This window comes from Rhinolophus ferrumequinum, chromosome 27 (assembly GCF_004115265.2).
Source record: "Rhinolophus ferrumequinum isolate MPI-CBG mRhiFer1 chromosome 27, mRhiFer1_v1.p, whole genome shotgun sequence".
NCBI lineage: Eukaryota > Metazoa > Chordata > Mammalia > Chiroptera > Rhinolophidae > Rhinolophus > Rhinolophus ferrumequinum.
Window position 1 is genome coordinate 22,826,786 of NC_046310.1, and position 26,493 is coordinate 22,853,278.

At 40.1% G+C, this 26,493-nt stretch overlaps 2 protein-coding genes across 2 annotated transcripts in view; both read left to right on the plus strand.

Moving 5' to 3' along the window:
* Positions 1-3,919, plus strand: part of ARID4B (AT-rich interaction domain 4B) — a 121,341-nt gene extending 117,422 nt beyond the window's left edge. Inside the window, 1 exon segment of the mRNA XM_033099558.1 lies at positions 989-3,919. Coding sequence (XP_032955449.1) covers positions 989-1,116 — 128 coding nt within the window. The 3' untranslated portion in view covers positions 1,117-3,919.
* Positions 3,920-5,843: 1,924 nt separating this feature from the next.
* On the plus strand, positions 5,844-23,083 carry RBM34 (RNA binding motif protein 34). The gene is made up of 11 exons (XM_033099798.1): positions 5,844-5,961; positions 6,046-6,220; positions 6,433-6,569; positions 10,192-10,423; positions 11,653-11,712; positions 13,162-13,205; positions 19,223-19,306; positions 19,454-19,517; positions 20,888-20,927; positions 21,152-21,270; positions 22,692-23,083. Exons 1-11 carry the CDS (start codon positions 5,909-5,911, stop codon positions 22,968-22,970), a joined length of 1,287 nt encoding a protein of 428 aa, XP_032955689.1. The 5' UTR covers positions 5,844-5,908; the 3' UTR covers positions 22,971-23,083.
* The last annotated feature ends 3,410 nt before the right edge of the window (positions 23,084-26,493 follow it).

Below are 26,493 nucleotides of genomic sequence, written 5' to 3' on the forward strand. Positions count from 1 at the left end.
GCTGCAACCAGTGAATACTTGGTGCCAGTTTTGAAAATGAAGAAGACCTAGACAAGACAAGGTTATAGATAGGTTGTGGAGCACAGAAAGGATCAGACATCCTGGTTTAGGCATGTTACTCTTTGAAGTGCCTGCCTATCAGGCATCCCAGTGGCGACAGACAGGAGGATATGTACGTGTGTAGCTCAGGGGAGAAGTCAGGACTAGAGATACAATTTTCAAGTCATTTGCATATCTCTTTACAATAGTTACTGCAACTGGTTTTTAGGTTTTTAGTACTTGAGTAAATCCCCTAGGAAAGAAATGTGGGTAGTAAAGAAGAGAAGGAAAGCTAGGGCAAACCAACTTTTAGAGCTAGGGCTGAGCAGAAGCCAAAACCAACAAGACTTGAGAAGGAGTAGCCTTCAATGAAGAAAACCATGAAAAGATGGCCAAGGAAAGAGTTTTAGGGGGAGGAGAGTGGTCAGCTATGTCAAATGCAGTAATTGAGCTAGGTACCCTTTTGTTTTAACTTTAAGATGCAATTAGCCTTCCATTCTTGTCACCATTTAAATTCATAAGAAACTCCAGACATAGAAGGCTACAGGAATTAGGAGGAGGGGAAAGATTATTAGGTGGAATACAGATTTTTTTTTTTCCTATTGGATTCAAACCTCTTTTTGACATTTGTTTCATTATTACAGAAAGTCTATTCTCTGTTATTTTTATGTCTTAAATAGAGAGCACACGATTTTTTTTCCCCTCGTTGATCCATACAGGAGCATTTCCTGGGCTCTCCTTTTTCTTAACTTCTGTAGTTTGACACTGTCTAGCTACTTGAGATCCACTAGATTTTCCTTTCTCTACATTATGATATTGTGAGAACTGACTGCTTTTGTAAGCTAAATGATTTTGGAGAATACGGCAAAATTTTAGGCTAGAGGACTAGTGTACTTATTGTTGTACACACGTTTCATTCAGCTGTTGACTTGGTTTCCCTTTTCCTTAGGTGCTGCTACATCCTCCTCCTCTTCTTCACCTTCATCCAGTTCCATAACAGCTGCTGTTATGTTAACTTTAGCTGAACCATCAATGTCCAGCTCATCACAAAATGGAATGTCAGTTGAGTGCAGGTGACAGCAGGACTTGCTAAAGCACTTTGCACTTAATGGCTGTTGAGGGCCACGTCTTTTTTATACTGCACAGTGGCACAAAAAAAAAAAATCAGACAAGCACTATTTTATATTTAAAAATTGTTTCTTGACAAGCTGACTTGGCACTTAAGTGCACTTTTTTTATGAAGAAAAAGTACAATGAACTGCTTTTCCTCAAGCAATAATTGTTTCCAACTTGTCTGGGAATTGTGTGTCTGGTAACTTGAAGGCCTTCCACTGTGGCAAATGGAGGCTTTTCACTGCCTGTAGAGACAATACAGTAAGCATAGTTATTGGGTTGGCCAGAACATGGTAAGATAACTTACTGTATATGTATTCCCTTGTATTTTGTTAAAGCTGGAGCATTTGATATTTTTCCATTTATTTATGAAAAAATATGAACCTATTTTCATTTGTACAAGCTAATTGTTTTTTAAAGCAAGTCACCTTTGGGTGGCTTTAATTGTATAAGTCAAGCACATGTAATAAATTCAAAACCTGCAGTTAACAGGATATCAAACATCAATCCTGGTAACCAAATATTAGATTCTCTTTAAAAAAGACTGAACATGTTTACAGGTTTGAATTAGGCTAAAAGGTCTTGCAGTGGCTTTTCATGCCCCTTCAAATTGGAATGGAACTACTGTACTTTGCCATTTTTCTATAAATCAGTATTTTTTTTTAATTTTGATATAATACATTGTGTGAAAAAAGAAAATGGCTAATAAACTGTATTAAATCTTAAACAATGTATAAAGGTTGTACTTAGCCAGTTCAAAGTGTATATTTATTCATAATGAATTATAACAGTTATATTTTTGTGTTTTCTTGTAAATGTTTCTTTTCCTTAAATACAGATAATTCATTTGTATTGCTTATTTTATTATGAGCTACAACAAGAGGACTTCAGGAACAAGTAAACTGTATTAGTATAGTTCAAGGTTGTTGATACGAACTGTCTCAAAAGGATAGTTGTTATTTTAAGTATAAATAGCTAATCCGGGTGGTAGGCCTATAAAATAAAATGCCTTGTATAAAAATCCAAACTGAACGCAAAATTGTTTTCACTTGTACTGACTTTCTGTTGTATGATTCCAATCTCTGTTCTGTTTGGCACTTGTATTTAATTCTACACCTTTGTAAGACATTTGTATATTGCGGATGTGTTCATTCAAGCTATTTAATACCTGGCACTGTTAATACACAGTACTTTACTGTACAGACTGTTTTACTGTTTTAATTGTAGTTCTGTGTACTTTTTTTGAATGGGGCTGGCATGTTTTATTTGTTTTCTGGCAATACGACATGTGAGAATTTCGAAGCGTTTTGTTGTTAGATGCTAACGTGTCAGAATTCTTTACATTCAACTTTTCTAAGAAAAGCATTTTCAGTCTTGTAGTGTGTGCTTACAGTAACTAATTTTGTTGAAAATGGTTTCAAGTTACTCAAATTTGTACAGTACTGTAAAGATTTGTTGACAGCAAAACGTTGAAGAAAAAGCTTATAGAACAAAAGCTATAAAGTATATATTAGGATCTGCAAACAATGAAGAATTATGTAATATATTGTACAAATGTAAGCAAAGGCTCTGAAATAAAATGCCATAGTTTGTGAATCCTTGATTTTGTTTCTAAAAGATTAAGTAATTTTAGTTCATTTCTGTATGTGATGACTGATTGGAACATATATCTCCAGCATGTATTGTCAAGAGGGGGTTAACTGTCATACAAAAAATGGAATATTTTACCTATAAAATTTAAAAGTCCATCAACCAGATACAGGATTTATTAGGCATTTGTACATCTTTGCATACACTGTTTTGATTGAGTCTGAACATGAATACTTACGACTTGGAGATTTGTCTAGAGAAGAAAATCAAAGTTTTTTTCTTTAACACACTTGAAACCATTACCAGCAGCTGCTCCCCTGTCCCCCACCTTTTTGGGTCTTTAAATTTAAATGGACCTTTGCAGGTCTCTCATACTTTTAGTGCATTCTACTTACTACACGTTGGAATCACTGGGCATTGTTAAAACAATAGTCTATGCTCCGGCCCCACTCTCAGTGTTGTATTTAATTGGTCTGGTTTAATTGGTCTGGGATGGTCCCTGGATGCTGATTTTTTTTTTTTTTTAAGGTCTCCAGTGATTTTATTATGCATCTTGGTTGAGAACCACTGCTTACTTCATAACTTTTAAAATAAGTAATTAGGGGCTTTTTGCCCCGTTTAAAGAACTTGCTACCAAGAAAATATCCTGTCTTTAAAAGAGAAAGAAAATAAACTTTTTTAAGGCCTAAAAAGTTCAAACGTGTATTTTTAAAGCACCTGTGAGATGAGTTTATTTTCACAGAGATTGGTTTAACTTTTAAGAGATGAGTTTTAAAATCTGTTTAGTGCTTCCTAAGGTCCTAAATTACTGGTCCCCAGAAATGCTCTGGGAATTCATTGTCAAATGTACTTTGGAATTGCTGTATATAGCACCTTCCCTTCTTAGAGATTGTGTTAGTATATTAAAAAGTTGAAGAAGGCCTGTGAAGAGACACTTGGCCAACTCCCTTTACCCGACTGTCTTCAATCTTACCCGATCATGAAACCCTATTTTTCAAGGAACTACTAATATCACCTACTGTGTTACGCAAACAGCGCTTTAAAGGAGAATGATTCCAAATTTTGTTGGAGTTGAGGTTTATACCCTTGGGCTTCTCTGCCTTCTTCCTGCCTATCCTCACTTCTTCCTAGCTTCTGTGGAGACTCTGAGAATTTCATGGTATTACTAGAAATTGGCTTACGTTTTCCCCTGGTCACCCAAACTTCATTTTATCAACCTAGTTTACAATCTATAATAAAATGGTATATTTTTAAGAGTATTCTCCAAAATCTTTTTTTCCTACTGAATACTAAACTGAGGGTGAGATCTTGTTAATTTTCTTAACTTGGAGAGATTGGGGAAGATGGTACAGATTCCATGAAATCCCTAACATTACTTAAATGTTTTTGTCTGTATTTTTCTGTGTAAAGAATCCTTATATTTTAAGAAACTCTTTAAAGGGGTTAAGTGATCTCTAAATGGTTAAACAGTTCTGAACAGCAGTGGGGATCACTTTTTTAACTTTCTAGCCACAGCCTCTTTTATACTATTTTCCTCAAGAAGTGTGTGCTGCCTTTCATTGTGAGTCCATTTCTCCAACCTTCTAATTTTAACCGACTATTTATGGATTTTTGGCTAATGTCATATGATGGGTTTTATACGTGTAAGATATGATCCCTCGGAGGAATAGTTTCATGGTTTAGTTGAGAAAGTAATATATCTGAGAGAAAAGTATATATTAAATTATATGGGCAGGGAAAACAAGAATTTAAAGGGCCAGTGTATGTGCAATGGTGACAGGAGGAGATGCAAACCTTTACATGCAAGGTAGATCCACTTAAAATGGGATGTGCAGGACAGAGTGGAGAGGAAGAATCAGGAAGGCCAGATGTGATGAGGTTGCAGTGCTCCAGATAGGAGGTGATTCTTGGGTTAGTGTTAGACAGTGGGATTGGGAGACATTCTGAAGGAAGAATGAAGAGAATTTCTTCATTTCTTCATTGGACTGTATAGGACAGATGGAGATGCTTGAACTGCAAATAATGGACAGTTGGATTTTTTTTCTCATCTTTATGCAATACCACAAGGTCACAGTTATGGCAAACCAAATATAAGGGACTGAGAAATCAAAACCAGAGCCAAACAGTTGGATTTTTTTTTCCATGAACTTATCTGAAGTGAGCTATAAAAGATCACATATATTTCCAGTGACTTCTCTTAAGCAACTTTTAAAAAGCCAAGTCTGTTCCCATAGCTTCAAAATCAAATGCTATTTTACCACCAAAGCTACTGAATTCAATTTATCTAATTATAATCTAGTATTTATCTTTTATTACCTAAAAGTCAATTTACCAAAATTCACAGTTATGGTAAATAGGGATGCAGAATACATCTAGAGAGACTGAGTAACAGTAATGCAAATACATGGAGGCTTAGAACAAGATGATACCTCTTGTAAATGCTGGGAAATTGTCATAAGTTAGATAGTATCTGAGCTGGTCTTTGAAGGATAGGTACAATTTTGTAGGTGAAAAGGAGGGGTAAAGAGAGCAATTGTGGGGGAAGGAAGAACAAGAATAAGAAGGAATAACAAGGTGGTGAATAAAAGCAGGTTGGAGTGTAAAGGTTTGGAAGAAGAGTCTGGGAAGCTGAGCAGATAAGCAGTTTTGAGGGCCAAGCATCTACTTTTGCCGGTAGAGCACGTTGGAGCTGTGGTCTCCAACTATTTGTTTTTAACATTTTTTTGAAATAATGTCCAATTTCAGAAAAGTTGCATGAGCAGTACGAAAAAGTCCCATGTACCCTTCATACCGATTCCACCCGCATCCCTGCAACCTAGTTCCTTGACAACCTCCTTCCTCTCCAACAATTCGGGGTTTCGTACGTACTCTCGCTCTTCTGGGACTGACGCCCACTCCCGGCCTGGCTGATTCTCATTCATACGTAGGGCCTCACTCACGGTCGGAAGACCCATTCCTCCTGAAACTAGGTTTCCCGCAAACGCAACCAAGAAGAGAACCGAGCCACAGCCCTTCCCCGCCACTGGGTGTCTCCAGCCGCCAGTGTCTCCGCCCCCAGCGCAGTCGCAGGGACCCCGGAGCGGAAGGGGCGTGCTTCTAGACGGAAGTCGTCGGGCCCGGAAGTGCGGGCTCGCATGCTGTGGCTCCAGGCGGCTTCGGACTGAGAATGGCTCTGGCAAGAAAAAACAAACGAAGGAAAAAGAAGAGTGCGGAGGAGGGGTGAGTGGCGCGCGGCACGTTCTCCTGGGCTCGGGCAGGTGAGCGGTGGCGCGGTGTTGCTGAGTCTCTGGCGTCGGTCTCTAGGGAGAGCCTGGACGACGGCGGTGGTGGGCCTCTGACTGGAGACTACCTCGTTGGACAGGTCTCCGACAGCTTAGTCCCCAGTGGGCGCCCCTCCAGAGGCGGCCCAGGTCGGCTGGCGGCCCTCTTCAGCTCCGTGGAGCCTCAGCTGCAACCCGTGTACGTGCCTGTGCCTAAAGTAAGTCACCTGGTTCTGCTCCGAGCGGCCCGTTAGAACAGCTTTAAAACAAGAATCTGCCTCACAGGGCATGGTTTCTAAAGTGGGGCGGTAGGGTGAATTTCAAGTAACCTTTCATTACTGGACATACCCGAAAGAGAGAAAAGATGCTTAGAAAGACCACTAAATTATTAAAAAGGATGGTCTCATACATACCTTCAAACTTTTAAAAGGAAACCGCCAAAAAAAGGAAACGGGATGAGGAAGAAGAAAGTACATCCCAAATTCAAAGACCACTTTTGCAAGAACCTGCAAAAAAAGCGAAAGTGAAGAAGAAACTTTCTGATGCAGACAAAAAGTTGGCAAACAGGTTGGTAAAAGTCCCTCTCAGTTGATTAAAGAAATTAGAGGTAAAGAAATTGAGATTCTTATACCTGCAATATCCATATTAATTTTTTCTCATTTCATAGTTCTTATTATGGAAAATTCATGCATATTCAAAAGTTGAAAGGATAAGGACCACCCCCTACCCCCACACATATACCCAACATCAACTGTTGTTAACACTTGGCCAATCTCATTTCATCTTTACCCCATTCATATCCCTCTCATTATCTGTAAGGAAACCTAAATCTTATGTTTCATCTATAAAATATTTCAGCATGTGTATAAAAGATGAGTTTGGTTTTCTTAAACTTACTTGGTCAGAGATCACATTTGCCCCATTAGCTTAATTTTTTTTAGTTACTTGAATCAAGATTCAAATAGAAGTACCATCACTTAGTTAACTCTTCAGTCTATCAAGTCACATTCTCTTCAAATCTCTTATTTCTCTTGTCTGACAGCAAGTGGTCTTGTTACCTATTCAGAGAGCTATCAATTGCTAACAGTTGTGAACTACTGCTTTTTATCCTATTTAATGTATAAGGTGTACATTAAATGATGAATGTTTAAATTTAAAAAAATTATTACAGTAAAAGACACATTGCCATTAATCCCCCTCAAAATACTCCCCCGCGGTTTGAACACACTTATCCCATCCTTCTTGCCACTTTCTGAAGCAGTTCTGGAAGTCCTCTTTTGTGAGTGTCTTTAGTTGTGCTGTCATGGCTGCCTCGATTTCCTGAATCTATTCAAAAACGTTTACCTTTTCATGGTGGTTTTGACTGCAGAAGAGCCGGAAGTCACACGGTGCCAGATCCTATGAACAAGGTGGATGAGGACACACTGTAATGTTTTTATTTGTCAGAAATTGCCATACCGGAAGCAATGTGTGACACGGAGTTCTGTGATTAAAAAAATAGTGAATGCTGCTGCTGAGTGCCATCCAATGGAAAGGCAGGGATCTTTAATACAGGAAGAGGCACGTCAAACCTTAGTAACAGTGTGTGATAAGTTTCAACTTACTAGGTGCAGTCAGTTGGGTGTGAGCTATGGTAGAGAGAAGGTGTGTTTTAAAGTGTGTCGTAAATCATCCTCCATCATGACAGTGCTCCGTGTCACACATCGCTTCTGGTATATGGCAATTTCTGTCAAATAAAAACATTACAGTGTATCCTCATCCACCTTATTCACTGGATCTGGCACCATCCGACTTCTGGATCTTCCCCAAAGTGAAAATGATTCAGGACGTCGAGGCAGCCAGGACGGCGCAACTAAATACACAAAAGAGGACTTCCAGAACTGCTTCAGAAAGTGGCAAGAACAATGGATAAGTGTGTTCAAAGCGAAGGGGAGTATTTTGTGGGGGGTTAATGGCAATGTGTCTTTCATTGTCATAAATTGTTTTTAGTTTAAACATTTACTGTATTGTTTGATCATACCTCATATCTATGCATATCTTTAATTTCTTGCCCTTTTTCTCAGAGAAAATTGTCTTCTTGTCCCAGATTATTTTAGTCACTTGTGCTGTGTATACCACATACCTTCTCTTCTGCCTCCTTAGGGATTATGCCATCAGATGTATTCCTTTACTCCTCTTTCCTATATCGTTGATCTGTCGGCCATGTTAACATACTCAAGAATCTCAGAAAGAAATCCAACCAAACAAAACGCTGTCCATGGACATGTGTCTCTGGCACCATTCCCTCAATCCCTTTCCTTCATAGTCAAGCTGTTATGTTAGAAAAAGAACTCTGTATGTGTGCTCTCTTCCTGATCCTTTTTCTCTTGCACCATGTACAGTCTTGTTTGTTTTTAATTTATCTGACCATATTTCTGAAACAGTGCTCACTGAAGCCATCCTGATTTAGTTGTCATACTTAACAGGCAGTACAGGCTTTGTCTTACGAGTCCTGTTACATTTCACATGGCTGCTTTTCTTCTCGAAGCTGTTGGATTGTTTGATAACAATCTCTTCTGATTCTCCTTTCGTTTGTTGCTTCTCTGCATTGTCGGTTCCTTTTCTTCTGACTGCTCTGTAAGTGTTGATTTTCCTCAGGATTCTATTCTCAAGTCATCTTATGACCTTTCTTCATCCTTCATTCTGGGTCATCTGGTTTGTGCCCATGAGCCACCATTGTGATCTCCTGATCTCCAAGCCTGTGTATCTGTTTGCCCATTGGCTTCTGCACCTGGATATTCCATATGCACGTGAAATTCAGAGTGCTTCAGACTGAGCTCATTATCCTCTTTAAACCTGTTCCTCTGCATGATTGGAGCCACCAGCCTTCCAGTTGCCTGAGCCAGTGACTTGGGAATCATCTCACATTCCTCCTTTTCCCTGCGTGTCAAATCAGTTGCCAGGCTCCTGATGATGCTGTCTCTTAATTATGTCTTTTATTGGTATTCCCTGGTCCACCCCCTCCCTTGTCTGGCTGGTCTGTTGTCTTCTCAGTGACATGCAGTTGTAACTGTCTCCTGTTGGTCTCCATTGTCCAGTCTGTCCCCTTCCTAATTATCTTCCACTCTGCCACCCACATGATCTCTTTCAGACATTCTCAAAGTCTTCAGTGGCTCCTCCTCTTCTGTGGGATAAATCAGCATTTTCACATGACAGGCCCAGTCCTTCTTGACCTGGTTCCCACCTTTCCAAACTGTCTCATTTCCTTTCACTCCTGGGTACTTTATATACCATAGTGAGCAAAAAGCTAGACATGGACCTGCTCCTTAGTGGAGCTTATGCTCTAGTGGAGGAATAATAGTGGTCAGCATTTACTGAGGATTGGCTGTGTGCCACACACTGCCTTTTCTATGAGAAGCCTTTCTTGTTTCTTTTATGCTTCTACACCACGTGTTACAAAATGTTACCATTTTGTTGTGAACTTTGCTTGTCTCTTCAGAGACTGGACTATTGAAAGGCCCTTAATTGTATTGGCAGAGGCTAGAAATAAATAGGAACGAAGGAAATAATGAATGACGCCTAGTCCCCATTCTCTCCCCTCCTTAAGATCCCAGATCAGTTCTTTTGTGGGACTCATGCTCGGACCTCACTTTATGCATGTGCATCAACACTTTATATTGTATTTGACATTTCAGAATTTACTTTTGACAAGGAGCCCTTTAAATATGACAGAACTGTAAGTAGGAAATCTGGATTTTTCTATTGGCCAGGTCGCTTTATAAAGTAAGTATTTTGCAGGCATATTTAATCTTTAGAGACCCCAGGGCGTGCTGCAGGATCCCTATGGTTTAGAGCAGAAAATGTAATTAGGCATTGGGAGAGTGTAAACTAAGTCTCTAAGAGCTTTAAATGAAGCAGTTTTTGTTCAATTGAACTTTCGGTGTTTACTATTACCTGTCAGTTTTAACATATCTTCAAAAATTGAGCTTAACTTTTTCTAACCTTTGAGTTTTCTAAAGGTACTAGTCACTTTTTGATAATGCTACTTTTAAAATTTAAATATATTTGTGAATGGTAAGTTTTTAGGAAAGCCAGAAGTGGTTGGGAAGTATTTCTGATCACTGTCCTTTGTCAAATGCTGGAACTGACTTCTACGACTTTTATTTCTTTCTCTTTTTTTTTTGTTTTTTTTGTTTTTTGTCTTAAAAAGAGAAAATGCTCTAGCAAGTGCTGATTTAGAAGAAGAAATTCACCAGAAACAAAGGCAGAAAAGGAAAAATTCTCAATCTGATGTGAAAGTAGCAGATAAAAAAGCACTTGATGTTGTAGATCACACAGTTGTAAATCAAAGGAAGAAAATTCAGATCAACCAAGAAGAAGAGAGATTAAAGAATGAGAGAACTGTGTTTGTTGGGAATTTGCCTGTCACGTGTAATAAGAAGGTGAGTGTGTAATCTGTTTATTGTAAGGATTCAGAGAAGTTAATAATTCATAACTTGTTTACTGTTCCTTTATTGAATAAACACATAATAAGTTATATTGATATAACTTCATTATAAATGACTACATAAACCATTCTATAGATTGATTGCAGTATCCACCCCTCCTTTCCATTCCCATAGTCACTGCCCTAATTAAGGCTTTTGCAAATCTTATTTGAACTATTGCAGTGCCCCCCTGTGTATTTTATTCTTTCAGCCTTATTTCCTGTTACCTGCCAATAGACCGCAAGCTCTATATGTGCAGGCGTATTTATCTCTTTCCTTCTCTGCTCTTTCCCTAACACTTGAAGCAGTGCCTGGCACATGGTAGAGGGTGGAAAATATTTGTTGTGTAAATGAATGAATCCGTCCTAAGTTTCCTCCCCTGTGGGGGCGCGGGTGTCACTAAACTAAAACAAGCCCTTTCCTTTCTTTGTGTTTGCTGTTGGCAGTCTCTTGGGTCAAAATCCTGCTTATCTTTTGAAGGACAGTTTAAATTCCACTTCCTTAAAAACAAAATAGTACAAAAAACTTACTTCCTGGTTTTTCCCTTTCTCTCTTACACTTCTGTCTCCTAGTATTTTATTTGTGATTATTTTGTAGAACACAACACATTTGTAGCCTAGTTTTGGTTATTGATCTTCCTGTTAGATTATAAGGGTCTCAAGGGAAGGGAGTATGTGGCGGTGCTTTACACATTCAATGTATGGTTTATGAATTAGAATTGATTATAGTTCTAGCTATAAAACATACATTCTTCACATCCTGAGCCAGTCATAAGAATAATATATAAAATTCACACTAAATTTTTCTTCAATCCTATAGTCCTAATTCCAGACAGTTAGGGAATTTCTCAGTGATATAAGCATCCTTAAAATTCATTTCTGGTTTAAGCCAATGTGAAAAGATGAGAGAATCTGTGGAATACATAATCTTAGTTTACATGTGGTAAAGATTATCAAAGATTAAAAGACCAAAATGTTGTGTACCTTTGGAATTTGAACTGTTTGCTTTTTTCCTAAGTTTCAGTAAATTTTTTTTGTTTTCCAACTGAATAGTCATCTCCTTTTCTTGAAATGTTCTTAAAACCTGGCAGTAAAAGATTATCAGATAATTTCACACAATTCGTTTTTGTAGTATTTATTTGATATACTGAAAGTGGACTAAAGTATATATGTTTTTTATTTTAGAAGCTGAAGTCATTTTTTAAAGAGTATGGACAGATAGAATCTGTACGATTTCGTTGCGTGGTATGTTTTCTTCCCCTTTAAAATTGCATAATCTTAAAACGTATTACATTTAAATCAGACACTGGTATTAGTGAGATGGAGGAGCACTTGACTTTAGCCTTTTGAATTAACAGGTTCAAATCTAGCCCAAGAGAAGAGTCACCCTTAGTATCTATTGCTGACTCTTGTCTTTGTTAAATAATGTAGTGAGTTCACATAGTAAAATGACATCCTTGTTACTAAGGCCAACACTATTTTGGAGGGTGGATGGGTAACTTTTTATGCTGTGGCAATTGAGTAGGCAGAAACATTAATACTTACTGAATATCTTTTCTGGAATTACGGGCTTTCGATATGGAGGTCTGTGAATGGCTCCTGCAAACAGTACTTAGGCTTTGAGCTTAGAAAGACGAAATATTTTTAAAAAACTCAATGATTAAACTTTATAGAAATAAAGGGTATCTGACTTCACCAACTGAGCACTCTGTAGACCAATTAACATATTAATAATCAATGTGTATTAGAATAGATAAGTGTGTATTAGAATATAAAATGTGTGTTAGAAATGTTTATTCTTTGTCTCTTAACTGCTTTTTCTCATGTGATTCTTTATAATGGGGTTTCTCAACCTTGATCCTATAGACATGTTGTGCTGGATAATTCTTTGTTCTGGAGGCTGCCCTGTGCTTTATAGGATGTTTAGCATCCCTGGCTGATGCCCACTAGGTGCTGGTAACACGCTGCCCACCCCAGTTGTAACAACCAAAAATATCTCCAGGCTTTGCCAGGTGTTCCCAGAGGACAAATGTGCCCACTTCTCTAAAAGTAGACATTTCCCAACGTTTTGGCACAGTCTCCATAATTTCTATCGTGGTATTTGTTTCTCACTTTTATCACCTACATTTCGTCTGCCCTTTGGAGTCTCATTGCCCCATGTCAGGACCCAAATTTCAGCATGCTTATACTTACCTCCATCTAGCCCCCATCCCAACCTATACTTCTACTGATTTTCTATATGATTTGGGGTCACCAGGGTACAAGCCTTGTCTTGTCTTTGTCCCACCCACTCTACTGTTTAGCATCCCTGCCTCTTTTTCAACTGTGCTTTCTTCCTAAGATGAGTCATTCCTTTCTTTTTCCATTGTTCCACCTAAGTGCTCATGATTTCTTGTCAGCATAGCTGCAGAGTCCTGTTTTGGTTCCTACCTGCCGTCTACCCCAAATTTGTCCAACATGCCACTGTCAACTTAACCTTCCTAAAGGACTTCTTCCTGTGACTCCTGCCTGACTCCCCTCCCCCCTGCCATAAACATTACAACACAGTTGTTTCTGATTCAGTATTTCCCTAGAGTGTTTTTAATCACATTATATTATACTTAGATATTTAGAATTCAATTAATTAAAGTATCATTAATTTGAAGTAATAGTTCAAATAATGAATTTTCTTTAATGCTTTTTTCCTTGTAAAAGATTCCAGCAGAAGGAACTCTGTCCAAAAAGTTGGCAGCAATAAAGTAAGTTTATAATTAGAGAAAGGGAGTAGTCTTAAACTCTCTTCCATTTTAGTTAAAATTGAGATCATTTTTTAACTTCAGAAACTTTTATATTTGAATAATACATCATGCTTTACTGTTTCCTTATGTCTGTAATAGTATATAAATTTGTCAGATGTTTGTCTTTAGGCATTAACGTAAATTGTAGTCATAGAAAGTACTGTAAAATAACTTACTAGAAGAGGTGCCATGAGAAACTTCAAGGATGTTTAATTGGGCATAGTGTTTGAAGAGAGTAAAGTTTTGCATCCAAATATTCTATTATAAATCATAAATATCATATTTCATCACTTCTAAGGCACACTTTTCCCCGTTTCTTAACGTTTTTGAAATCAAGATGCATCATAAAATCAGGGGCGCCTGATTATGCATTATAAAATCATTGCTGTTGGCCGGTCAGGCTTTTCCAGAGAGAATCCCGTTTGCTTCCATTGATCCCCTGGGAGAACTGCCATCCAAGTCCTCTTCACGGTCTCTCTGGGGATTTGGGGCCCATACTGGTAGTGCAGCTGGTGGTTCAAGTTCTCGGGGGACTTTCCCTGTTACCATTTTCTGTCTAGTGCAAGGATGAGACATGCAAGTTTTCTTCCTCTCCCTTTATTTCTCATTTATTTTTTAAGTTGAAATATAATTGACATATAGCATTATGTAAGTTTAAGGCGTACAACCTTTATTTTTAACTTACCGTCAGTTTTATGCAGGGTTTTCTATTAGTCTCCCTATCTTGGGTGTTTTTTCTTTCTTAGGGCACATGAAATGATGGATTTTACAAGCAGAGGTATATATAGTTTATATATATATTAGATCTCTATAGAGATAGTTATGTTAGATAAAATACAGTAATGTACTTTATAACCATTTCTGGGAATCCCATTATGTTAGGATTCTTGAATAACAGCAGTCCCTTTGGACATCTTGGTGAGTCCATCCCTACATTCATTTCTAATTGGGAATTCTTGGCAGCTCAGCTCATTGCCAGTCTTTCCATAACCATCACAGCACTATGTGTACAGTGAGCACTTGATAACTGGGTTATTGATTCCGGGAATGTTTGCTGAGATAAACAAACATGTGAGCCCTCCTGTACGCAGGGCATTTAGATGCTGTGCGGAGTGGAAAACTTGGTGAGATAAGCCCATCTTCTTTGGGCCGTACGGACTTTTACTTCAGTGTGAGGCTGAGACCCAGGGACCGCGGTGTTGGCAGAAACAAAGGTTCTGATCGGAGTGGGTATCAGCAGTGCTGAGGGGCTTGGGTGCCAGAAGAATGGAGCTCACTCACTGTGATCGCCATCAGCCTCCCCCCGCCGCCCCCCAATTAAAAATTTTTTAATTATTTAAATAAGGAATGAAGCAGATGGCTAAGAATAAATAAATATAAAAATGTACGCAGTGAAAAGTTCCTTTCCTACACCTTTTCCTAGCCAGCTGGTTCCCTGCTCCAGGCAGCTTCTGTTTTCACTTTCTCGTGTAACCTTGTAGAGACATTTTTTGCATGTACCACTTGGTACTCATATATGTTCCTCACTTTTTGACACTGGTGTTCAGCATGTGTGCTACTCCACACCTTCCATTTTCCACTTGTTGTAACTAGGAGGTCTCTGTAGATCAGGGTGAACATGGCCTCCCCTTTCTTTTTCAGAGCATCTTAGTATTCTGCACGGTGTCCTGTAATTTGTTTTAGCAAACCCTCCCAGATGGACATTTAGGTTTCTCTATTCTTGTGGCCGTTACCAGTAATGCTAGAGTGAGGGACCTTATACTTCGTAATTTTGCACATGTGCAGATTTATCTGTAGGATAAACTTCTAGTAGTGGAAGTGCTTGGTCAAAAAGGGTATTTGCTTTTGTGGTTTTGAGTGCTACCCCATAGAGATGGTAACCTACTTACATTCCCACACTATTACCAACAATGTGTTTTTGAGCTTTTTGATTAGAAGCAGCTCGATAGGTGAAAGTGGTATTGCTCGTTTGCATTTCTCTTACGAATGAGCTGCTTTCATGTATTCAAATCATTGGTGCTTCCTTTTATCTGAATTGTTGCTTTCATTTACCCAATTTATTTTTTCCTGTTGAATTGTTTCTGTTATTGATCTGTGGAGTATTACAGAAATTTGCCTTTTGTGATTTGAGTTACAAATATTCTTCCCTATTTTCATTTGCTTTTTTGTTCTGCGTATGGGGGTATTGCCATTTAAAACGTTTTTGCTTTTCAATATAGTCACAAAAAAAAAACAACCTTTTTTCTACTTTAGTAAGGTGTCATGCACTTTCAGTAAGCTGCACATACTTGAAGTGTATGATTTTATGGTTTTAACATTTGTATGCGCTCATGAAATCATTGCCACAGTCAAGCTCCTGAATACTTCATCACTCCACATTTCATCACCCCCCCCATCCCCAGCGACCACTGAGCCACTTCCTGTCTCTGTATGCCAGTATGCATTTCCTAGAATTTTATGTCAAGGGTGTCATCATACAGGATGTACTCTTGTCTGACTTCTACTCAACGTGATGGTTTTGAGATGCATCTAGATTGCTGGATGCTCGGTGGCTTGTTATTTTTGTTGCCCAGTTGTTTCCCATGATGTGGAAGCTGGTGGACATTCAGGTTGTTTCTGGTTTTCGGCTATCATGGGTAAAGGTAGTAAAAACATTCGTGTACAGGTCATTTCTGTTGAGATTTCTGTTGGAGGTGTGGGATTGCTGGGTCTTATGGCAGGTGTGTCTTAACTTTCTAAGAAACTGCCAGATGCTTTTCCAGAAACGGTCGCACCATTTTACAATCCCACCGCAGTGTGAGAACACACTTGCTTCACATCCTCAGCAGCACTGGGTGTTGTCAGTCGTGTCATTTCAGCCATTCTAAAGGTTTGTCCTTGTGTCTTTAATTTGTATTTTGCTGATGACTAAAGATAATAAGCATCTTTTCATGTGCTTATAGGGCTATTCTTTGGGGAAGTGTCAGTTCAAAAAGTTTGCCCATTTTCATTCTAGTGGCTTCTTTGTCTTATTGAGTTGTAAAGAGGTTTTTTTTTTAATAGATTCTGGATGCAAGACCGTTTTCTGACATAATATGTTTCTGGTGTTTTGCTCCAGTTTTTAAATTTTATGCAGATCCAATAGAGAGTGCTGTTGTTTGGCGGTCTGGTGGGGACAGTGGGATTCTCTGTTGTCCTGGTCCAGCCTCAGACACAGACAGGCCCTCATGTCTATGCTTCAGACGTGTTCCTGATCGGCCGAACTCCGCCTTGTGCCTTTGGTGGGTCTTGTGCAGGAGAACAGTTCCCACTCCTTGCCCCGTGGTAGAAGGCCTCCCTTCTTCTGGCCACAGGGGCCCTGGCAGGGGAAGGGTTTGCTGCCCCTGCCCCAGCCGCGTAGCCTCCTCCTCCATGGGGAGAGGAATCTTGGAGGGGTGGTGCCTGCCCCACACCAGCTCCGGCCTTTCTGTTCTCCAGGCCCTGACCCAGGGATGCTCCCTGCCACCCCACTGCCCTCAGTCTCCCCGGGACCCCTGCAGAGGGCAGTGCAGTGGATCCTGTGAGTGGGCGCATATCCTGTGTCGGCGGCTTCTGGGGATTCCTTTTCAGGCTCAGCCCACACTTGGATTTGGCAGTTCAGTAAAATCATAGCTGAACTCTTCCTGCTCCCTTGTGCTTGTCGGGGGCCCATCCTGTGAGCCAGGGCCACCTCCTGTCTCCTCAGGTGGGCCTGTCCTTTCTCACTTTCCAAGCTGCTTTGTTCTCCTTGACTGCAGCTCTCTGATGGCTTCAACAGAAGTTAGGGTGTTGTAGGTTATCTGGTTTCTTCTTGTTCAGGGTAGGAATGATGCCCTTCCTGGCTTTCTCCCTTCTGGGTGGGAGTAGAACTATAGATGTCATGAACGTCTGGATTTCCTTAGGTCAGAATTCTCCATCAAGCTTGATACAGACATGTTCTTGCCAGGGAGGAAAGGGCAGAGCTGCATGCTGGCTCTTGGTCGACCCTGTGCCAAGGACACTGTTTCTTATAGGGTTAACAGCACACTACAATTATTCAGGTTTTTTAAAGTCACTTTCTATTTATGTTGTGTTGGGGTTCGTCTCAATCCGTTCAGGCTGCTGTAACGAAGTGCCGTAGACAGGGTGACTTATCAACAACAGACGGTTCTGGAGGCTGGACCTCTGAGACCTGGACGCAGCAGGGTTGTGTCCGTGAGGGCGGCTTCCTGATTCACAGCCAGCCCTTCTCACCGTGTCCTCACATCACCTGAGGGGCCAGGGGTGCTGTGGGGTCTCTTTAAAAGAGCCCTAACCCTGTTCTTGAGGACCTTTATGACCTAAGCACCTCCCAAAGGCCCCACCTCCAGTTACCATCACATTGGGCATTAAGTGGATTTCAACATAGGAATTTGGGGTGACACAAATATTAAGATACTTTGGTTACAGTAGGACATGTTGGATTTAGATGTTGTCAGCAGCGGTGTGTTGCGTGGACAGAGTAGAGTCAGCGAGACTTAGTTGAAGTCCTAGGCCGGCCTCTCTTACCTTATGATCGTGGTCATGTGCTTTTATGGATGTTTCCTTATCCATGTTTCCTTATCCATAAAATCTCCCATGTCGGAGATGGGAGATTAAATGACATACATAAAATGCCTATACTAGGCATTCAGTAGATCATAGCTGCTGTATCAGTATAAAACTATTAGATAGTGTACTGTATCATTACAGAATGCCATGAGCCGTGCCCTGACATCATTTTCTATTACCTTTCTTGATACTCATTTCATTGTTAGCATTTTTGTTACTTCAAACCAATAGGGTGATGTCTTCAGGGAACTATCTGTGGTCATTGCTAGTGTTTTGTTTGTTTGTTTTATTTTGTTTTCTGATGGGCACATTTAAATTATGTCACCATTTTGCAAACCTAATGAATTAATATTTTAGGCATTGAGCAGCAGTGGCCGCAGGCTTTAAAGAAAGAGTGAAAACTAGTCATAAAATGCCTCCCATTGAAAGAACACAACACTACCTACAGGCCTGATAAAGCTCTGTATACAGCTGCCAATTTGCAAGAAATATAGAGGCTAGAGATACATGTTGAAGTGCAGTGTGAGCCTGCAATCAGCAACATCTGGGCTTTGGGAAATGCTGTGGGTCAAGCAGTAAGCTAGAGAGAGACAAAGGGGGAATCCTGTAGATTAAGCAAGATTCAAAAGACTTTTCAAGTGGGAAAATGGACACAGTCCAAGTATAATGTCTAGGAATAGACACTTTGGGGGGTAGAACCACATCAACATGCAGGAAAGTGGTGCCTAAAAGTGGGGATAGGGAAAGGTTTACCTTTGGGGAGAGGTGGGGCTGCAGTCTGGGAAGGGCCGCAGAAAGGCTTCTGGGGTGGGCAATGGCTGAAGGGTGCTGACCTGTTAATAATTCACTAAACTATACATGCTTATGCAGTTTTTATTTTACAGTAAAAAGGAAAAATCAAGTTGTCCTTCACATCTGTTTATGTGTGTGTTGGATACAGAGCCATAGCTAAGATTATAGTTTGTAGCCTGCAGCATTGCACGGGTGGCCCCCTCACAGTAATGACTAGTAAGAGAATGGGTTACATGTTTCGGCAGATATCTATACCGTGTTTCCCTGAAAATAAGACCTAGCTGGACCATCAGCTCTAATGCGTCTTTTGGAGCAAAAATTAATATAAGACCAGGTCTTATATCAGTCCCTGTCTCATAGTAAAATAAGACCAAGTCTTGTATTAGTTTTTGCTCCAAAAGACGCATTAGAGCTGATGGTCCAGCTAGGTCTTATTTTCAGGGAAACACGGTAAGTGGTGTGTTATTTTTCGAGTTATTACTAAATATTTATTAAAATAGATGAAACTTCCCCAGGAATTCTTGTCTATATGTTGATTAAAAGTAGAAAACAAGCTGTTTATTTTAGTGACTTTAACATGAACAAATTTTATATTGACTTTTTTTTTTTTTTTGGTATAGACGTAAAATGCATCCCGATCAGAAAAATATTAATGCTTATGTTGTATTTAAGGATGAGACTGCTGCTACTAAAGCATTGAACAGGTAATCTTACCTCTTTGAGGTTTGAACAGAGTTATATTTAAAGAAGTATGAGTGTATTTTAGTCTTTGGTTTCACTTTAGAGCAAATATAATAGTAATTCAGGACTCATTTTTAACAGCCATTTTCCCTTCGTATGTGTAATAACAGAAATGGGGCCCAAATTGCTGATGGATTTCGTATTAGAGTTGATCTGGCATCGGAGACCTCATCTGTAAGTAGTACGTGAGTTGTTTAAAGAACTTAACTAGAGTCTTGTAGAGTGAAATGTTTTCTTCTGAGCTCTAGCGAGGAGCGTGGAATCAGCAGTGAGCATGAGGGAAGCACAGAAGGGAACAGCCTTTGCCCTCTGTGGTCACAGCATTGGTGCCAAAATGACACAGGACTTTAGGCACATTAGCTTCTGACGTGGTCCCCACCCCCACCATTAGATTAAATAGCCAGAGAGAGTTGGGCCGGAAGGTATATTAGAAATCGTCTGGGCAAACACCTTATTTTTATAGACTGAGGTCTAGAAAGTTAAATTATCCATTAAATATTTTTTTGAGTCCCTACTGTGTGTCAGGCCTACAGTGTTAAGCTATAGTCTCAGTTCTCTAGGAGTTCCCAGTTTAAAGGTGAAGACCAGCATCTGGGCTGCTCGCAGCACTTTTATGATAAATGCACAGGAATGGAACATTTGACTTGAGGAAGTGCCAGCAAGAAGGGATGAAGGAGGGTTTCCAGGAGAACTAGTGTTAATTATGAGTCTTGCAAGATGAGTCAGTGTTACCTAGGCAAAAAAGAATTTTTTTAAAGAGGATGAGGATGTCTGGACAGGAAAAGCAGTGGAAATGGTGGAGACCAAAAGGAATTTGCTGAGGGAATGACAAGAGCTTGATACAGTTGTTAGTGGGTAGAGTGTGAGGCAGGGCCCCGTAAGAGTTGCTGTTGGTCTCCACGGTGAGTCTGGATCTTGTCCGGGAGCTGTTCACAAGTTTAAACACAGAGTGACGCAATCGGGTTTGCATTTTACAAAGGTCTCTCGAAATGAATGAAGGATGGGGTGTAAGAGCTCACCATAGAAGCATAGAGTGCATTACTGTCAGTGTCAGAGTGACATCGCTGAGAAATGACAAAGGCCTCGTTTACACCCCTAGTTTTGACTGTGGACCTAGCAAAAGGTTAGCAGACTGGCCTGAGGGTCAAATCCACTTTCCATCTGGTTTTTGTTTTTGTTTTAATAAAGTTTTATTAGCATACAACCACACTCATTAAGTTAGGTATTTTTGTGCCCTCATGACAGAGGCGAGTGGCCCACAAAGCTGAAATACTTGCTGTCTGGCCCTTTACTCCCCACAAAGCGTGCCTTTCTTGAGCACTGCTGGGTGTCAGTCAGGGCTGCTGTGGACAAAAGCCACGGCTCTCACTCACACTGTAGCAGGGAAGACCCTGGAAGAAACAGAATCAAACAAGGGACTGGTGTGTGGTTGTCAGGAGACGGAGACCTGTCAGATGTGTGGGGTGAGGAAAAGGCTGGGTTTTAGATTGACTTCCATCTTCTGCTCTAGTGAGTGATTTTTATTAACTCTCTTTGTGTTTCAGAGGGACAAGAGATCAGTGTTTGTGGGGAATCTGCCATACAGTAAGTTTATTTAAATTAATGAAGTACCTGTCTTATCATTAAAATAATGGAAATAACCTTTGAGTAGTAACTTTATGTTTTGCTTTCAGAGTAACTTTAAGGAGCGTGGAATGTAACTTGAGTAATTTTCACAGAGCTGCTAAACTTGCTATGTTACTAAACATCTGCAGTGTGCTAAGGCAATTCCCAGGCTTTGCTTCCACTTTGGTTGAATTTGTTTTTAGAAATTGAAGAATCTGCAGTTGAGGACCACTTTTTGGACTGTGGGAGTATCGTGGCAGTAAGGATCGTGAGAGACCGGGTTACAGGCCTCGGCAGAGGGTTTGGCTATGTGCTCTTCGAGGTATGGCAGACTAATGCATTGTCACTGTCCTTTGAAATGCGCCTGGCGGGCTTGTCACCTAACTATCCCTGTCACCGTCAAGTTCCATCTTAAGGAAACTAAACTCATCACCTGCCATAATAGAGTGCTGTTGCTACAACTGCACCTAATGAAATGTTCCGGTCCCATTTCTCCATGTCATTGTTATTAAATGACATTTCAGATGTTCGATATTAAAGGTATTAACTCTGAATCTCCACCTTCTATAAAATGGAGGAAAGAACTGACCGTTCACTTAGGTAGAAGAAAATTTTCATCTTTGTACAGAATTGTTTTTGTTTAGTTCACTAAATATTAACCAGCTTTTCATGCCTAACATTACTAGAATATACTATTAGATAATGCTTACCTGTCTGGTGGCCCTTGAGTTTTTCTTCCCTCCACAACATTAATACATTTCCTTTCAGCTTCTCCTTGTGCCTTCTTTTTTATAGTTGAACTTGTATGTGTGAACATACAATTTTGCAACCTGCTTTATGTTGTTTTCTATTGTGTAAGCATGTTCTATTGAGCAATGTAACATAACTTATACTGCCTTTTCCCTAATGTTTCCCAAACATTGCACATTGGCAGTGTTCTCTATTTTTCCCTATAATAATGAAATTGGAATGGTTATGTTTTTCCTCCAGGTGTTCGCCTACCTTTTTGTATTACTTCTTTAGGACAGATTTTAATGGGCTGTTACTAACTAGGACAAGATATGTGACCATTTTTAAGACTCTTGACATGTTTTACCAGATAGGTTTAAGAAAGGTTGTCACAACCTAATGTGTCCACCATTACTGTATTGTACTTATCTTACTGTTTCTCTGCTGTCTTCTATTACTTGACAAGTTTATAGTCCTTTAAAAAAAAATCTCATGTATATTCAGGGTTGTTAGCATTTACTGGTTCTATATTAGAGTAAAAGAAAAATAGAATTTTGGATCTAAACCTAACCCTACAAGGCATGTACTCCAACATCTCAGAGACTGTAGTAGCGAGTTCCCTGCTCTCATCTGATACAGTGGAAGAGCCTTCTGAAAAGCATGTTCATTGCTTTAAAAGATTGCATATGACTGATGTAGCTAGTTGATACTCCATTTTACAGTGAGCAAAATGAAGCCTATTGGGTTGTGACTTACCACTGTAAGACCAAGTTTCCGCTAGCTAGATATTTGACAAGGCAGCTTGAGTGCTTCCTGGGGAAAATGTGTGAGGAGCGTGATTAAAAGGAGACCGCAGGCACAGCTGCCGGAACACTGGGATTGGGCTTACTGGATGTGGAAGTGGGATTGGATTCTATGTGCAAGTCGAAAACTGTTCTAATCCATTAAAGTTGCAGTTTTACTAGTTTCTTTGCAGATGAGATTTTGGTTGAAATTTATTGATTTTTATTACAGAATACAGATGCTGTTCATCTTGCTCTGAAATTAAATAATTCTGAACTGATGGGAAGAAAACTCAGAGTCATGCGTTCTATTAATAAAGAAAAATTAAAACAAAATTCAAACTCCAGTTTGAAGAACGTCAGTAAACCTAAGAAGGGACTTAATTTTGCTTCCAAAAATGTAGGACATTCTAAAAATTTATTTATTGGAGAAAAAGCTGTTCTCGTCAAGAAGAAAAAGAAAGGACAGAAGAGAAGTGGACGAACTAAGAAACAGAAAAAACAGAAGTAGGATTTTGAAGCTTTCTTTTTTCCACTGAGTACTGGTAATAAAAATGCAGTAAACCCATGTATTGAATTTCAGGATTTTTTTTTTTTTTTTTTTAAGATTTTATTGGGGAGGGGGAACAGGACTTTATTGGGGAACAGTGTGTACTTCCAGGACTTTTTTCCAAGTCAAGTTGTCCCTTCAGTCTTAGTTGTGGAGGGTGCAGCTCAGCTCCGGGTCCAGTTGCCATTGCTAGTTGCCGTTGCTAGTTGCAGGGGGCGCAGCCCACCATCCCTTGCAGGAGTTGAACCGACAACCGTGTGGTTGAGAGCCTACTGGCCCATGTGGGAATCGAACCGGCAGCCTTCGGAGTTAGGAGCACAGAGCTCCAACTGCCTGAGCCACTGGGCTGGCCCGAATTTCAGGATTTTTTTTATGGATGGTGTATGTGAACATTTCATCAACATAACTAACCAACAAGAATATGACACATTATGTGAAATGTTGCTCTAATTTCTTATTCTTAACCAGTGATTAGACGAGTTATTAAAACCTTAGCAAATTGGCTGTAAAGCAGATTTCTCCTTTTATTTCTATTTTTAATTTGAAAAATATTCTCCCAGGAACACTTGTGAGTTTTCAATTAATGGTACTTAGAGAATGAAACAATCTTTCAAAAAATCATAAAGGAAACATTGATAAAATTTGGTAATTAAGTTACAGTGTATCAAGTTTAACAAGGGTTAAGAATACCATTGCATTCCCTGAGACTTAACCTTATGATATAGCTGTTCCCACTCACAGATCTTACTAAACTGGGTCTGTATCCAGGAGTGGAGATGGGAGTAAAAAAGGGGGCCTGATCTGAGGCAGGCAGATCTGTGATACATGTATTATATTACTTAAGTGAACAAGGGGGTTGGGGTCAGTGAGTCATTACTGATTATTTTTAAAATCCTGTCTTTTGGGTATAGCACAGGGAAAACTCAATGGGCCTTTACAATGTGGCTCTATAGAAGCAGAGAGATCCATTTCCAGTATGCAGGGACTGGATATTTGAGGCTTAGTATCCTCTCTGGTGCTTAAAACCTTGCTTTTTGTAAGTAGGATTCAGTAAATACTTACTGATAATTCTTGAGCATTTATGCATATATTTCCAGTTAAATTTATGTAACGATGCATCACCTATAGGCTATATAGACTATAGATACATACAGAATATAATTTTACTGAGTATATTTTATTTATAGTGTATATTTTATGTATGCTGTATAGTATATATAAATTTATATAATTTTAGTGTCCTTAACAGAGTGTTCCTTTTGGTTTCTAGGGTGTAAGGGCATATGATTCTTGACCCAGTTCTGTGGCTGTGCACCCGTGACCTTAGCCTCTCAACTTCTTTATCTGAATATCTTGATTGGTAAAATAAGAGGCTTAGACTAAATCAGTGGTTTCACATTTTTTTGACTGTGATCTACAATAGCTTTGATTTTACATTGTGACCAGTACAAACGTGGATATATTTACACAAAAGTTTCACGTGACAGTACCAGACCTTACTGCAAGTGTTGATGTCTGATATTTTTTATTCTACTTCATTAAAAACACGTAATGATCCACTAAGGTCATTCCACAACCCACTACTGCTTCCACTCATAAATGCATGCCTAGGCTGTTTCTATTCCAGGAGTCTATGCCTACTGGTGTTTTACAACAGATACTTAGAAATGTAGAGTGGTTCTGGGTTTCAAACACGTGGATGTTGCTCTAACTGCACTTTATATACATGTTACCTGGTCTATTGAACCTCATAGTAGTGACCTCAATGCTTATGTTGTATTTAGAACACACAGTTCAGAGACAGAAAAGTCGCATGTTGTTTGTTAATGCAGGAGTCATAATCCAGTGGCCACATAATCTACTCATATTTTCAAGAGGGTTGAGTTCTAGGCCTCACGTCACCTGTATGGCCTTGGACAAGTCTTTTCTGTTCAGACACACCTGAGGCTCAGGACATACCTCTGTAGGTTACGTTTCTTGACAGCTTTTGGGGATGGGAAGAATCTGAACGTAAAATACGGAAAAGCTTTTTGCGTCATTCTGTTGTGTGCAATCCTTCCCCTTCCCCCACCCCAGTCCAGGCAATTCTCGTACCTTCGGTCTCAGCTTCATTACTATTTAAGCAGAAAGCCTTTCCTGGACTCAAGGACTAAATTAGGGCCTCCAGCTATGTTTCCATAGTACCCTTACAATAACCCAGTTAGGTCAAACTTCATAGGTTAAGGCACAGTCCCCTACAAGATTGCCCTCATTTCAGACACCAGTCACAAATTGGGGGGCGGGGGTGGATTCTGCAGGCCATTCTTCTGAGCAGCTGGCTACTAATTTGGGGGTTCCCACTACCCCTTCAGGTTCAATAATTCCCTTTAAGGACACAACTCAGGAATGTGCTATAGTTATGATTACTTTTATTACAGCAAAAGGATACAAATCAAAACCCGCCAAAGGGAAAGATGCACAGGGAGATGTCTGGGTGAGTCCCAAATTAGGAGCTTCTGTTGTCCCCTCCCTATGGAGTCTGGACACCTCACGGTCCTAGCACAGGGCACACTGACTTAAGTACACAGAGTACTGCCAAACCGGGAAGCTTCTGTGTCCAGAGTTTTTTATTCGGATTTCACTGTGTAGACCACGGGATTGAATTTAGTATCTCGCCCCCCTCCACTCCTCAGAGGTAGGGCTGATGTCTCCTGGATCAAAGTCCCAACGCTCTACTCACATGGTTGGTCTTTCCCTCCTGACCAGTCCCTGAACATAAGCTACCAGGGCCCACCAACAACGCAGACCTTCCAAGGGTTTAAGAGGATCCCTCCCAGGACCAGGGACAGGCCAAACTTACCTTGCCCTGTACTTCTCATGGTCTTCATCTTACAGTTTTTAATGTCTGCTTTCTGCCCAACTTTTTTTTAATTTAAATTATATATATAGTGTTTTCTGTGGCTAAAATCTCACATTTTCTATTCTTTTCCCTTTAATCTCTTACCGGTTATAATTTTCTAGCAGTTGTTCCATTTAATTTTCTTCCACGCCTCATGATACCATAGTTGTGACATTCTTTGGAAATTTAATCACCAGATCATGGTGCTTGCACAATGGATTGACTGAACTTGAAAAGCATATTCAGTTAAATTCAAACAAGTCACAGGCTGCCTATATTATGCAAAAATAAGTGAAGCATTCACCGTCAACGACCTTCCGTCTCTGATACAGCCCGGCTGTCAGCTACAGTCTCGTGAGTATGTGCACGGCAGCCACGCGCGCCCCTCGAGGCGTCGTGCTCTGATTTTTAAGGAAGTGCGTGGCACTCGCAACATCCGGGCACTACACGTGCACATTGCCCCAGGCGCCTCAGTGACTGCGCCTGAGCCCTCTGCGCAGAGACAGAAGCAGCACGGGCGCCTGCGTTCAGGCATTGCTGCGGACGGCCCGGGGATTCTACTCAGGCACTTCCGCAGACGGCTCGGGGCCCTCGGACGACGGGCCG

What these genes read in the sequence shown, in the direction of transcription:
- RBM34 (XM_033099798.1), top strand. Translation starts at nt 5,909, where the DNA reads ATGGCTCTGGCAAGAAAAAACAAACGAAGGAAAAAGAAGAGTGCGGAG. An exon ending in GACAAAAAGTTGGCAAACAG is followed by an intron (nt 6,570 to 10,191) that starts GTTGGTAAAAGT and finishes TGTCTTAAAAAG; the next exon opens with AGAAAATGCTCTAGCAAGTG. An exon ending in CTGTCACGTGTAATAAGAAG is followed by an intron (nt 10,424 to 11,652) that starts GTGAGTGTGTAA and finishes TTTTTATTTTAG; the next exon opens with AAGCTGAAGTCATTTTTTAA.